General features: G+C 39.2%; 2 protein-coding genes across 14 annotated transcripts in view; both read left to right on the forward strand.

The window, feature by feature from the left end:
* The first annotated feature begins 92 nt into the window (after positions 1 to 92).
* Positions 93 to 8322, forward strand: si:dkey-24p1.6 (protein sel-1 homolog 3). 2 transcript variants are annotated; one of them, XM_032502383.1, is made up of 23 exons: positions 93 to 260; positions 360 to 825; positions 1081 to 1207; positions 1298 to 1419; positions 1520 to 1635; positions 1731 to 1792; positions 1875 to 2007; positions 2090 to 2225; positions 2345 to 2482; positions 3202 to 3407; positions 3505 to 3684; positions 4530 to 4649; positions 4846 to 4986; positions 5497 to 5559; positions 5689 to 5862; positions 5965 to 6092; positions 6181 to 6264; positions 6358 to 6448; positions 6533 to 6620; positions 6725 to 6825; positions 6942 to 7069; positions 7165 to 7267; positions 7993 to 8322. In XM_032502383.1, exons 1-23 carry the CDS (start codon positions 207 to 209, stop codon positions 8080 to 8082), a joined length of 3051 nt encoding a protein of 1016 aa, XP_032358274.1. In that variant the 5' UTR covers positions 93 to 206; the 3' UTR covers positions 8083 to 8322. The 2 variants fall into 2 exon arrangements, 1 of the variants encoding a protein (XP_032358274.1); XR_004327236.1 differs by lacking the exon at positions 7993 to 8322 and having other exon boundaries at positions 6537 to 6620; positions 7165 to 7187.
* Positions 8323 to 9437: 1115 nt separating this feature from the next.
* The window catches only part of robo2 (roundabout, axon guidance receptor, homolog 2 (Drosophila)), a 357891-nt gene continuing 352129 nt past the window's right edge, over positions 9438 to 15199 (forward strand). For 11 of the 12 annotated variants that reach the window (XM_032502179.1, XM_032502213.1, XM_032502256.1 and 8 more), the window contains exon 1: positions 9438 to 9659. Coding sequence is in view for 1 of the 12 variants with exons in the window: in XM_032502187.1 (XP_032358078.1) it covers positions 15116 to 15134 (19 nt within the window). In the remaining 11 variants the exon portion in view is untranslated. Of the gene's footprint in view, positions 9660 to 15027; positions 15135 to 15199 lie in introns of those variants that run through there. The other variant, XM_032502187.1, reaches the window with a different exon arrangement.

A 15199-nucleotide genomic window follows, 5' to 3' on the forward strand; every position in this document is an offset into this window, starting at 1 on the left:
GTATAGGTGTGAAACCCAGTCCACAAAGCTCCACCCTAACTGCACTGTGTGTATAACAATCAGGGTGGGACTATGTGCTGTTAAATATTTACATATGTTTCAACATAAATGAGGTGAAGCAGGATGAGGACCGGATCTCTAGGTTTCTTGTTTCCTTGCAGCTAGATAATCTTTAATGGAGAGATTAATGAGATACTTTATAAACCATGGATATCCATACACTGTACAAATGCCTCTGTGTGTTTGGTCTCAGTTTGCAGGTAGGAGCAGGTTTTCCTTCATGATATGTAACACACTTGTTCTTTGTGCTTGTAACAGACTTCATTAGCAATCATGTGCATATCTTCTGCTTCACACAGATGATTTGGGGTTTAGATGAGGTGACACTCCTGAATCCCCCAGAGGAGCCTCTGCCTGACCATCTTTTGGAAATACTTTACTCTTGTGATGAACCTGCTACAGTAAAACTGGACTGTATTGTATCTTTTGAAACTGGCATCACTTCCACACTCCTGCTGAAACAGTGGAGCTGTGTCCCTGGTTACCCTAAAATAATGACTCTGGAGCTGATTCTGCCAGATTGGTTGGTGTACCAAGCTGATGGGATTATTCCAGACTCCCAGTGGGTGCTGAGTTGCATCCTCCTAGCCACAGTCAGATACAGTGGATTTGAGAGGCCTGTCACAGCTCAGGATGTGGCAACTTTGCAGCCTAAACCTTATTTAAGTCGACCTGTAAAACAGCATAAACTGTGCATTTCCTGGAGCACACAAATGCTGCAATTAACTCAACAGTTTTCAAAGAAGCAATGCCCTTTGGAGCAAGGTAAGGTTTGAGAAGTGAGCTTAAATGTGGGCAAAGGCACCTTAAGGGGAGCTTTGAAAAATCTCAAATTTCTTGTCAACATTTAAGAATCAGAGAACATCACACTCAGAAAAAAACAACACAGATGAATGATTTTAGAATGAGTCAAAATGTAACGTCACACTGTACTTGTCTGGAAAAGGATGATGTATTATTATGTGATTAAAAAAAAAAAAATCTTTCAAAATCTCAACCAAAACACTTTGTGTCATTCAGAAACGGTGCATTTGCTGTCTTCAATGTATGCTTCAACTGGAGAAAGCTTTGGTATCACAAAGACACTGGACCCCTATAGCAATGAGTTTCTGGAGTATTCGCGTGTTAAAGCCATCACCTTTCCATGGTAAGACAACAAAAGGCACATCACATATAACCTGGCTTTCTATTCTGGGAATGACGATTTAGTTAACCAATGGCTTTGTGTTTTTGCCAGGTGTATGTTCTCCATCTGGATATTTGTGACCAGACACTGCCAGGACAACCTGTGTGGTGTGTTTTACCATATAGACCGCCATAATAACTATATCACACCAACACTGTTAATCAAAAAATCAGGTATGGCTAAGAAATGAATCTCACCTTTCAGATATTCCCAATATGCAACTACACAGTGTCATTATCTGAACTTACATGAGCCATTGCTTAATATGTACAGGGCAGCTACACGTCCAGATGGATGGCGAGTCTGGGGAATCCTCAGCATTTGTTTCCCCATTCAAGGTGCCTTTAAGTGAGTGGTGCCAAATCAGTGTGATGTTGCAGGGTAGAATGGTGAGTTGTCTCTTGTATGCAGAAGATGCCCTCACAGTATGTAATTAATGGTAATAATGAAAAATAAAGTGGCCATTGTCATGTGTGTATTTCAGGTGACTGTCTCCATGGTGTGCATGGATAAGGAGCAGAGAAGCCTTAATTCAATAGAACATATGTAAGTCTATATCGGATGTAACAGTGATTTAAATATATTCACTTCACGTATTCTGCTGTTGTCAACGTGTTTTGTCTTACAGGATGGGGCGTAATGTGAAGCTGGATGACACAGAGGGATACTTTGTCATTGGCGGAGGGAAATTCATACAAGGTGTGGAAGGTTATTTTGGGCCAGTGGTTTACTACCGCAACAGGATATCACCTCACAGCATGGTAATATACTGCACCTGCCCACAGTTAATGTCTGTGTCATTCCTTCATTTCAATTGAGTCTGATATTTTTCCTCTCCTCCAGCCTGAAGTTGTAATTCCAGATGTTATCAGGAACGTGAACCTGACTGGATGGCTGCAGACCTGTCAAGAATTTCATCTCGAGATGACTGTTAAAATCCATGGCTATTCTCTCAAGGCCAAACAGGAGACAGAGTCTGGTAGTAGGCTTATATATCCACTAGATGGTGCTAATGTTACTGTACCTGACATATTCTCAAGAGCCCTCTGCAGAGCTACTGAAAGTGCAAAGAAGCTGTTTACTGTGATGTTTTTTCAGATATCTGTTTTGATGCTTTCCATGAGTGGATGGAAAAGGACAGACTACCATCAAAGTCACAGTGTGAGCTGTGGGAGGTGACTGTCCCTCATAGAAGACAAGCTGCAAAATTGGCCAAGTTATTGGTTTTCAAACATGGTAAGAGATAAACTGCACTGGTACAAAATATCCAGAGATAGAGGTAACAAACTTGAGTACAAAGGTAATTGTTAACATTACCCTGCGGATTAAGCTTTTGAGTAATCATTTAACACTGAGAAAGAGAACCATCTTTTACAACGAATGCTTAAACTTTGACAACAAAGTATGTTTCACTGGTATTATTTGTTTATTAGGATTTCAAATACAGGGCTTAATATAGTTTGTATTTTCTCAACACCTAATTAACTGCTACCGCTGCCGACCACAAGAGACATACGCTCTTCTGCTTCCTGGTGAGGCTGTGCATATATTAGAAATAATTCTATTTAAGGTTGGAAAAATCACTCTACACAGTCTGACATTGTTTATGCATGGACAGTATCTTATAAGCTTGTTTCAGCTCTAAATTAAAGCCATTTGATGTTAACTCTGAATTAAATAGTCAAACACATACCATCAAATGGAAATATTGTAGATGTGTTGTGCATCATTGTATTCACATTTCTCTGAGGTCACACATTTGGCGTCTTTGGAAACTGGGATCGCCTTTAAAATTTCAAATAAGATCTGTGGGTTTGAACAAAGTTTGGCTGAACAGCATGAGTTTCTAACAACTGACCGATTTGCTTGTTACTGGACTGAGTAAAAGTGATATTGTACTTATCATTCTATGCATTATCTAACATAAAGCAATGATATAAATTCATGACTTGCAGGAGAAAGACGGGCTAGGCTGCCAGCTGTGGGCCGAGCGCTGTACTCCTTATCACTTCATAAGCTGAGCAGAGCGAGCAGCACTGGTGTGGTCAGCAGAATATTACCACTGCTGCTCCAAGCTGGCTGCTTAGCTGATAACCGAGCTCTACACATGGCCTCAGTCCTCTACAGCGCTGGCCTGGGAGTCAAGGAACAGCCCAATAAGGTGTGTGCTACTGGGTCAGATAAACCAGAACTCTGCCTGCGGTGTACATTTCTTGTTTTATATTCTCTGTTCCTCTATGCCTTTGTGTTTGGGGCAGGCTTGGCTCCTGGCCCTGCTGGCAGCCCAAAAGGATGATCGATTAGCACTTCTGCACCTTGGGCACCTGCACCACCAGGGTCTCCATGGCCTCCCCACAGACCCAGACCTGGCCTATGCATATTATGCAAACATTGCTAAACAGACAACTTTAGACCGTCACAATCACACACCAGAGCAGGTAATGTATCTGTTTGTAACCAAATGCATTGATGTCCTTGTTACACATATCTTGTTCAATCCAAAATTAATACAGTTCAATTGTACTAAAAATATTAATTAATTTTTTTTATCTATGTTTATGTTCAAAATTGTTCAAAACACTTTTTTGAGGGGGTCCCATTATGTGATTCACTGTTTTCTTTTTTGTGATGAAATAATTTTATTTAAAGATTTCAAACAATTACAAAACTGAGACAAGAGAACATGTCCCAGAGACAAGAGAACATGTCCCAGGACCAAAAAAAATACACAGAGAGGAAGGACGGGAAGGAGGGGAAAAAAACATAACAGTAAGAGAGATGTTCGCAGCTTACAATTAATACATACAGAAACAGACATACACAAACACATACATAAGCAGACAGACGCACAGACAGACACAAGATAACGGACCAAACACATCCGCAAATACACAAGTCTACAGCATGGATTTCAGGGATTCAGCAATGTTGAACCAAGTGTCCAAAGTTTTTTCTGGGGCTCCATTTATGCGAGCTGTAGAAAGCTCCATACATATGACATCATCATATGTATGCATTTTCACGGGGGTGAAATATGTCCTATGAATGAAATTGTAGTGAATCTGCTGAGGGTCTGGATTGCGAGATACTTCTGGGATGTTAGACCATACATCATGCCAGTCAAGATTGCTGCTCAGGTTGCTTACAGTGCTCAAAAGTGGCTCATGTTTTATGGGTTTATTCAAAGCCCAGAGCAGCATTTCTGGACTTATAAGGAAGTAGGAACATAAAAGAAAAGACAATCCATTGACTTGTGTTTTCTCTCTTTCCTTTCTTTTTTTAGACATTTGTTGAGGCTGTTTACTTAAACAATGATGAGATGTTGAATCTCCAGACCAGTGAACACCATCACATCTTCCAATGGCTGAAACTGCAGGCACGCAGAGGAGCAGCAGAAGCCGAGGTACCCTGTTCTATCACAAGCACACAGAGTCAGATAAAACAATGTGTGATAAAAATGGAAACAAGTATGGCACGTTTGTCAAGTATGGAGGTTTGTTTCTCAAAGCACACATTTCAGAGTAAAAGAAAACGGCCACAGACACTTGAACAGGGTAAGGATGTCTACTTATTGTAATAATTCAGCAACTGTTTCGCAGCAAGCGGTTGCCCGCATGCTGTACTGGGGTCAGCAGGGAGTGTCTCCAGACGTCCAGAAGGCTGCGAGACACTACGAAAGGGGAGCTGTCCAGTGGAAGGAACCGGTGTCAATGTATGACTATGGAATAGTCCTACTGCAGGTGAGAACTAGCCTGGAAATCCAGACCCAAATCCGAATGGATTAAGGATCTTGCATGAAGTGATGAAAGTTGCCCATCTCAAGCGTGCATTTGAAAATCTCACTGCATGCATTTGGATAACACTACGACCAATCACAACAACACACGGGGTGACGTATCCAGAGCCCCATACGCTTGGCTACCAGCGGAGCTAACTGGTAGATTAAACTGTCGTCATCTGTTCAACTCCCTTCTGGTGCCTACATCAGATACACCGATGTGATTGGTACAGCTCGGCTACAAGGGTATAGTTAATGAGCAGCATTACTCGAGGCCAGAGTAATTTGCTGAGCAAATTCAAATTGTGCTCTTGCGAGAACTCTGGATTTCCAGGGTAGGCGAGAACCACACTTGCTGTACAATGAGAAACATGACCATTTATATTGTAAACTACTGAACGACTGCTCCTTCCTTAGCTTGTATCATTAACTATTAGCTTTTATTATTACATTTTATTGTGTTTTTGTGTAGGGGCATGGTGTTGAAAAGGACATCCCAAAAGCTCTCACTTTTCTGAACAAAGCAATGGACAAGGTTTTGTATGATTAAATGTGAATTACTTACTTTATTAGTCATTTTTTATCAATACTGTAACATTCCACTTACTGTAACAAAGAAGCGTTGCACTCCCTATATTGCTTCTTACAATATTCTGTCCCACAGGGTTTTGTTCCTGCAATTAATGCCCTGGCCTGGTACTATGAACACTTTGAGCAGGACTACGAGCAGGCGGTGCAGCTGTGGGAGAAGGCTGATCTCCGTGAGTGTCCAGAAGCTGCTTTCAATCTCGGTGTCATGCACTCACAGGGTCTGTATCCAGGAAAAGCTGCTGACCAGGTTAGCTCAAGGATGAATGCTTTCTGTGATCATCTACCAGTATGCTACCAGACTGGTATTAAGTTCTTATATTGAAAAGTGAATAATTTGTCTTTCTGACAGTTTATGGCCTATCAGTACTACCTGAAGTCTGCAGAGAGAGGGCACATCAGTGGAGCAGTTCACCTCGCAAGCATCTGGACCACTGGGATACCTGGCCGCGTCAACAGACATCCATCAGATGCTGTTTTGTAAGCTACTTACCATTTTATATGTTCCACTTTACATAAATGAATTGTCCTTATGCTGTGACTGAAGTGTCTTTTCAACTGAGTGCAGGTGGGTAAAGTGGGCAGCTGAGCATAATGGATACCTGGGCAGCATCTTGCGGAAGGCCTTGGATTCATATCTCAAGAGTGACATGTAACCTTTTTTTTTTCTATTCACACTTGCCATTATCCTGATCAGGCAACTTGATTGCAGTAGCAGCAAATGAACATTCTAGCTTTTCAACAGGTTCAGCTCACTGTTATATTACATGATGGCTGCCGAGTCCGGGTATTCACCTGCCCAATTCAATGTGGCATATCTATGTGATCAAAATATGGTGAGTTATATCTATATTATTTGTAATAATGTAATTGTAATGTATTTCTTGTCAAAATGACATTTTTCCTTTGTATGTCTCAAGTTAGGTTTTCTGGATCCTGCTTCTAAATCCAACTGTATGTGGAGATATTACAACCTTACAATCCAAAGTCAAAATCCGAACACTTATGGTAAATAACTATCCTTTGGGACTTTAATATTTGCAAACTTGTGGAAACATTCATACTTTAAACCCTATTATTTTTTTTTACCTCTTATTCGACTGCCTCTCCAGCCTTGATTAGGATGGGTGACCTGTTGTACGAGGGGCAGGGTGACGGGCGGTTTTCGTCAGCAGAAATGTACACACTGGCAGCAGTAAGGAACGAGCCACAGGTCTGCTACTTTTAAATTGATTTTTTTCGCTGTATATGTTTATTTTCCCAAGTTTGTTTTGTATTCATCATTGAGCGTGTGCGTACATGTGTGTAAGCCGTACTCATCTTCTACAGGGATGGTACAACCTCGGCCTCCTTGCTGAGGAGGGTTACAAGCTGCCGCTGTCAGTATTGTCTAAACTTGGCCTTTCAGAGCTGTACCTGGCCGACAACAGTTTGCTCGTAAGCACTTTGTACAAAAGGTGGGTTTGAATTGATCAGTTATGTAAGTGCAGTGCAGTTTACTGTTTTCAACCGAAATCTGAAAGAAAAACACATCTATATTTTCTTCCGAAAGATGCAAAGACTCAGAAGATACAGATTCGTACGTGCCTTGCAGCCTCGCCCTCTTCAACGTGTATCTTCAGTCATTCCAAAAGGACTATAGTGCTGCTATTAAGGTTAGTGGGAGATATCAAGCTACATTTGTAAAAGTTAGTAACTAAATATTTACCAGAGTTAAAGCACAAGAGTTTTATCAGCGAACCATAAAGTACTAATTAGGCATAATTTTCAACAGGTTTTTTGCATCAATTCTGACATTTCATTGTATTATCATGCATTAATATGTAGCAATTTAGTTGTGGTTTGCACAAGAACATTAAGTTAACTTGTAATTAAATGTTCTATACGAAAAAGTACCATGCTGATAATTATTAATAGTATTATCATCATTTATTTCTAGTTTAAACTCCCACATCTGAACTCAATAATGTGTAACATTTTACCTGCACAACATTTGGTTCAAACACTTGCACAATGAGATGTTTATGCATAAATTTATTTTGTAGCTGGTCACTATTATATTTTCTCTCTTTATATAATGTATTGTGGGCACTTTAAATTATAACAATGCATCTGATTCATAACCTGATTGTAGAAAAAAGGAGCAATATCAAACAAGATAATTGATAATCACTATGGCCGTCAGATAATCTAGTACAATAGCACAATATTTCCCTATAAATGTGTGGGAATGAATGGAAATATAAAGTAGCGTCAAATGTAAATACTACAGTACAGTAATTTAGGAAAGGTACATAGTTCCTTTCCTCCACTGGCCAAAGTACAGAATCAGTATTGTGATGTAACAGCTTACTGACATTTTGCATGTTATTTCCCACAGTTCTCCACTGCAGTTGCCGTGGTTGCAGCTCCAACGACATTATTAATCATCCTTGGTGTGTTCAGGAGACCTGTCCCGTCCCCCAACTAGAACCAATATTATCTTATCAGGATTGTCAGTGCAACAGAAACTAAACAGCAAAGTCAACCTGCACAGCGACAGCATTTACTATGGAATCACTGTAAAGATTATTGTAAAAAAAAAAGGATATTGTTTTTTTAGTAAATATCTGTAATTTTTTGGGGTTGTAAGTTACTTACTGATCAAATAATTTATTGACTTTTTGTGAAACAAATAACTTGATTGAACAATAAATAGTTTGAATAAGTGGAACCAGACTTGCAGTTTCTAAATATTTCTGTTGGGTCAAAGATGTTAATTTTGGACGTCCTTTTGTCTCCTAGTGCAATGATTTATTCACCCCGTGGCGTTCTGTATGTGGATCAGAGTTTCAGGAAATGCCAAGGTGTAGTATCAAACAGGACTCCAGCCTCATATGATACACACTCTAAATTTGAACTTCAACCTACACATTAGTTAATATAGTTTTCCTGTTTCAATCACTTTTGTCTGGAGACACCTCCCACTGTTTCCCTGGCACCAATACACTCCAACATTGATTTTGATCTCGTCTACTCAGATAGAGGATTTAAGGTATGGGAAGATAAGGAAATTGTAACCCTTCTATTTAATAAAGGAGTGGTGGTTGCAAGCAAACATATTCAACAGAAATAGGGTCTCCTCAGAAATCCTTTCTTCAGATAATTACAAAACCGAAGCTTTAATCAGAATCAACGCAGTCACTTCTTTGACGGTCAAACGGAAAAGGAATTGTGGTTCCATATTTCTAGTTTAGGTGTCTATCCTGGCCATGTTTTTTGTTCCTGACTCATGACAATTTTCCCCAGATCTGCTCCACCTGGCATCAAATGACTGTTACATGCTACAATTGAGGACACTAAGATTATGTAATCTGTATTTTTTTCTGTGAATTCAGGGGGTTATGTAGCAATTAGAGGGAGTTTACATTCTACAACTAAAAATGTATACATGGTGTGTTTTTGGTACATGATTCCTAAGGCAGAGCAGTAGGGCTCCTGTCAGGAGTAACACAATATAAAATATTGAGAAAAACGTCAGTGTAATAGTAACTGTACAGTTCATAAACTGTATTGTACTACTGTACTTTATCCTCAATCTTGTAATATGTCTTTATTATTAAAGGATTGTGGCTTTTTCTCATTTAATTTGAACAGTGGCCCTTAAACTCCGTAACCCTTTCCAGTATATTAGACTCAATGTGTTTAAATGTGACTACTTTTAGACAAGATACAAACAAATTAATTATTGGACAGATATTTTCCTATAGACATTGTATTGGTTGGCACTGTAAATACATTGCTATACTCTCGTGGCCACGCCCTGCGCATGACGTGCTTGATTAACAGAGCGCGAGGCAGCGGGTAAAGTCTTGGGACACTCCAACCGTTAGCTAGCTAACTGATAGCCTTACATAATTGTTAACTCGTAAAACAAACTGTGTAAAGCGCAAATTATATTTCTATCAGCAGGAAGAAAAGTTGAAAATCTTGAACAAACTATAATGTACGTACGTATATTTGGCAAGATGTGTGGAGACTGCAAGAGGAAAAGCACAGTACCTTAACGTAAGCTAGCTAATATCCTTAATGATTTGATATCAAAGGAGGTTTGTTGGTTGGATGTTTGGTTATTTGGATGCTGTTGTTGCTGCTGATATCAAGTGTTTATCATTAGCTATACTGTGTTACATTTAATATGTTATTGAAATACTCTTATGTAATATTTGTTGCTTTTTAGCCTTCTAAAATATAGTACTACTACAAGGCTACTGATGTAGCCTACTAGCTACTACTACCCCACTAACACAGAACGTTTAGCGTTAGGGAACATTAGGGAACGTTAGTACATGGTTCTCTAAATGTTAGCTCGAACAAAACGAAAAACTAAAGTTTAGGGAACGTTCCCTCCGGGTTGTAACGTTCCCTAAACCTTGAAGGAACCAACACACGTTCTCCCGTTTAGTTGTTTTTGAAGTTTTTGAAGTAGCATGGTTTGCAGTCACTTAATTTTGATTCACTCAAAAATAATTGGTCTTATAAAATCTATGTAAGACAAACATCATAGCAAGAGAATATATTTATTTTAAGGCTAATATCAATTTAGCTAAAAACATTACGTGTGTGCTTGACTTTGTTTTTTAAACTGCGTTTGGTAAAAATACTTAAAACAAGATTCTATCATCTATCAAAATTATTTAATTTCACTTCTAATATGTGGCTCAGTTCGGTATACAAATCCAACAGTTGCACCCCCACGCCAGTAGGGGGAAGACCTCTGCTCTCAGGTGACCGATTCAAGTCCTGTCTTCCGTGTTGGATACACACACGTGACCGGACCAACACGATTCAATTTGCATCGCTACGCTACACAGCTACACGATCTCACAAAAAAGTAAGTGAAATACTTTACAGTTTAATGATTTTGGGATTGTTTGGAATGGTTTGTAGTTCAGCCTTAGCTAAGCTATTTCCCTCATAGGGCTTTCATTCCAGTTTTGATCCGGTTTTGATCCCTTTAGCAGTTGTTTTCCCCTTGTCGCCATCTTACCAGTAAAGCAGTGAGTTGCTCTAAACACAAACAATGTTCTCAATGCTGGAGTTTGTGTAGAGCAAAGTCTCATGTTGTGTTGATGCAATTTATAGAAGGGGCCCCTAGTTCTCCTATTCAAAAGGCCATTTGACCGAAAATGACATAACGGTCAGTCTTAAAAGTACCTGACTCGGGTATATTCACAAAAAGATCCTAGGTTGCATTTTGGCGAGAGTTACGCTTTAAATGAACTGCATATACATTGCGCTTTGAGTCTTTGTTTGCTGCTCTGAACAGCGTTTATGGTTTGCCGCATTGTATGCTTTGTGTCATCGTGTTAACCTGCTTGCATTCTTGATACATATAAGATATACCGGTTATTTTAATTAGTTTTAGTGTACAGTACATAAATAAAGCCAGTACAATCAATGTCCTTTTAGGAAAGTCATTTGGCGGCCAGTTATCGGCAAGCTATTTTTCTAGTTAACCTTCATGTTATCCTTGGGTCAAATTGACCCGTTTTCCTATAAGCATACAGGAAGGGACATATGTGTAGACCACACAGCTGCCATACTGGTTTCACAAACTAACCCCATGCGTTTCTATGGATGCTGCGTCTCCCCATTAGAAAGTCTCATGGCTACAATGCAGAAATCCTGTTGCATACAATATTTACACTGACTGTATACATTCAAAAATGTCTTTTTTTTTTCTTTTTCTGCAATCAGTACAAATTGTATGGGCTTTTATTTCAGATGAATCTGTTCGACAAGCAAGAAAGCATTCCAGGATGGCGCGTGTGTCTCCCACTCCGTAAGTTAACATTTGTGCATGCATTTAAGAAACCAGTCATATTTCCTACCATGGAGCTACTGACATTCAATGGAGACAGAAATGAGAGGTAAGAAGACTCAGTTAAGTTGTTCACATATAAATATATAATGTACAACAACAAAACTATCATTAATTTGTCTATAGCCACAAGGACATCTTTTACCCGCATGGCACAGCGGATGGATGAATTTGAGGAGAAGATGGATGATCTGCTCATGCTCTTAAGGAGCTCCCTTTCACCTCCCTCTGCTCCAGTCAATGACATGTTGCTGTCGCCCTGCTCAACAATCACAGAGCTGCAGGTGTTTGAAAGGAGTCTTGGTCAACAGGAGGAACAAAATGGTAATTAAGTGGCCATAATCCTGCCCTAAGATTAACATTATATAATTGTACAACTTTAATTATCATTTTAACTGAACTGACTTCTCTTACAAAATGAGATAATACAAGCTCTCCACTTTGTTCTACATGTATAATTTGTGTTTCTATACGTTTACAGCAACTTTGACAAGCCTAGGAGGTTCAACCGGATGTACTGCCATCTGTCGCATGCCACAGCGAGTGGCAACCAATGATGTTCTAAAACCGTATTGCCTATGGGGGAGAAAGGCAAAGAAGGCCTTCCAGGACCTGACATCTGCAGGTGTTATTTTTATTGTTCACATCAGTATTATGCTTAGCTGATAAGAGGTTTTAATTTGACTTGTAACTTTGCTTAATTTTGACTTCTACTCTAGAGCAACCTCCTAGAAAAAACTTTCCCCTCGCTGGGAAAGCGAGGAAGTTTGCCTCACACAGACAGTAATTTGAAATTCTCCTATGTGATGTTCATAATAATAGTAATGTTCATAATAATCAAACTATCAATATTTGTGATCAGAAAAAACAGGGTTGTTAGTAAGGCAATTTTTTTTTGCTTTTGTCTACATGTTCACTCTTAGTATTACATATCAAACTTTTGTTTGTTTCTTTTTAGGCCAGCTGAGAAAGGCTGAGCCTTCAAAACCATGGAGCTCTTTTTTTGTTGTTGCAAGAAGCATGGCCTACCACAAGAGCTGTTGAGGATCTTCTACACTGCTGCCATCCTCCTGCCTCCTCCCCTTGCAGGCGCTATAGATCCCTGCACGCGAAAACCACCAGAGCCAAGAACAGCTTCTTACCACTGCCATCACTCTCCTGAACTGCTGATGAGTGTGGTCATCCCCACTTTAGCTATTCGCCTACACAATACGTACCATATTTTCCAGACTGTTAGTCACACTTTTTTGTCATAGTTTGGCTGGTCCTGCAACTTATACTCCGGTGCGAGAAGGCGCTCTAGGCTTGTGCACATGGGTGCTTGAACAAAGTGCTGCCGGGAGAGGCTTGTCAACGGTATAGTTACTTCTCCACACCCTGGTGGTTGTTCTGTGTGCAATTGTGTAGTTGAATAACTGTTAATGTGTTACGTTACCATAACAGGAAACTACCGTATTCACTTTGTTGATCTGTGTGCTATTGTGTAGTTAAATAACTTGTAAGGTGTTACCGTTAACAAAACGGGCACCTACCGTAAACAGCCTGTTCTGTGTGCTAAATGTGAAATACATTTCTAAATAAATGCAATTATAGTCCTGTGCAACTTTATGTTTAAAAAAATGGTACTTTATCATTCCAATATGCATCTTGCACACTACATTTGCAATATCATGTGTCTATATTGCCAATAAAATTGATTTTGATTCTTGTGTGTGTGTATATATGTATATTCGTAAATGTTTATATTGTATATTAATGTTTTAAATCTCATCAAGTTTGCCTGTTCATTAATTCCTGCTAATATATAATTCATTCTGCTCATGCACAGACAGTTTAAAGTAATAGTAAAATTGGTATCATGGTTAATGTTTTTTTAAAGGTTAGGGGAATGTAAAAAAAGAGTAATGTTCTCTAAAGGTTGTAATGTTGGGGGAACGTTCCATAAAGGGTGCAACGTTAGGTGAACCAAAAATTGTTAGCTGGGTTCTACTTGATATGGTTACAAATCTGAGCTGGCTCTACTTGTACTCATATTTGACAGTACACGGGCGTAGTTAACACCTTACTTATTGAACATCAACCGTAATGTTATATAGGTTATTATAAGTGTTTAGGTCTTGGGTTTTTAGCCCAGTTACATTACTGGCCTTAAGAAATATAAATGGTTGCCTAAGCAAGTTCTGCTAAATAAATTACCTGTTAGCTTTGCTCATTGTACTCTATCATCTGTACCCTATCTCCTATCCTTACTACTATTTAAGTTTTTGATGCAGAAAATACTCACTGGATATTAAACTTTATGAGAAGTAGGAATGGTGTTACGTGGATAATGAACCCACTGGTTTCTAGCATTGTGTTAGATTACTGATAAAGAATTGAAATTTCATTTTTATTATGCAGCAGTCATTTGTCTTCTAATATCTGCATTTCCCCTAGAAACTGGAATAGAGACTACTATTATTCAACTATTTATTTCCATCATGTGAGCAGTACTGAGACAGATCACATTATGGGGTGCTTGATGTCACTCAGCAGTCCTATTTTGAATATGTAATTCAGGCTTGATTTTACAGTATTAACTATAATAAGAACTGGTAAAGAGTCAGCACATTGTGTTTTCTAAGGAAGGGAACTGTAAATTGAAAGGGAACATTGGCATATGACTAATGTACTTTTTGGACAGCAGGGTGTATAGTCAGCGTGAAGAGTGTCCTTCAGCTGTAGACCCTGTTTCAAGTCCCTACGTCAGCAATTGTTTTTTGTGGAAGTTGCTGAATTCTTACAACCTTGTAGCTGACTTCTTCTCTGCTCTGACCTTCCTGTTGTCATAGGCAGTGATGTGATTACTGTGGGTTCCTGAAATAATGTTAACATTTATAAGGACTTAAACTCTAAAGAGATTATACAAAGTTGTTGGTACAGTTTTGCTGCCTGCCAGTTAGAAATATGTTTCAACGGTAAAACAAGTCCAGAAATAAGCCCATTACTTTCGTAATCCCTTTTATAAAGTTATTAGAGAAAACTGACAGAGCTCAAACAGGCCAAGCCTGTGCCTTACTGGCAAAAGCATTGGTGTAAAAATGACAAAAACCTACAGTTAGAAAAGCATACACATTGAGAGCTACTCAATCTGACCACTGTCTGCCTTTTTCAGTTGTGTAGCTTTTCATTCACTTCTACTATTTTGAACAGCAGTTTTGTGTAAAACCCCACCAATACTGCCTAATATAACCATATTTGAGAGCTTAAATAAATCTGTGAACTATACATTGGTTTGACTAATACCTGGAACAGTCATTCCTAACCCATAAGGTTCTTATGCAATGGAAACGTTCACTGCTCCAGATCTTAGATACGACTTGGCAACGGGAGATATTTCTAGTCCACTCCGCTCATAGAATCCCAGTCATGAGCCAGAAAGCTAATGTTATGCTAGCAAGATTCAAAGTTCATGACATTGTGTACTGTTGACAGACAGTAAATATAATTCGACAGTATGTTTAACAATAAGACAAGCTACCTATCCAACCATGCCATTATCCCCTAATCAAAAGACTGTCAAGAACAAATACTGTAATACGCCATGTGTGCTTTTGGCTGCAGCCTGAAGTAGAGAGTTGAACAGCGAATGGGATGAGACATGACCTCTGTGATACAAAGTGGGTTTAGAGGGGCAGTGTAATTCATTTCTTTTATCTTGTGTGTTAGTACCATCCTGTGGCGT

This window comes from Etheostoma spectabile, chromosome 3, assembly GCF_008692095.1.
Source record: "Etheostoma spectabile isolate EspeVRDwgs_2016 chromosome 3, UIUC_Espe_1.0, whole genome shotgun sequence".
NCBI lineage: Eukaryota > Metazoa > Chordata > Actinopteri > Perciformes > Percidae > Etheostoma > Etheostoma spectabile.

What these genes read in the sequence shown, in the direction of transcription:
- si:dkey-24p1.6 (XM_032502383.1), top strand. Translation starts at nt 207, where the DNA reads ATGGATATCCATACACTGTACAAATGCCTCTGTGTGTTTGGTCTCAGT. An exon ending in TCATATCTCAAGAGTGACAT is followed by an intron (nt 6,265 to 6,357) that starts GTAACCTTTTTT and finishes GCTTTTCAACAG; the next exon opens with GTTCAGCTCACTGTTATATT. An exon ending in GTAAGCACTTTGTACAAAAG is followed by an intron (nt 7,070 to 7,164) that starts GTGGGTTTGAAT and finishes TTCTTCCGAAAG; the next exon opens with ATGCAAAGACTCAGAAGATA.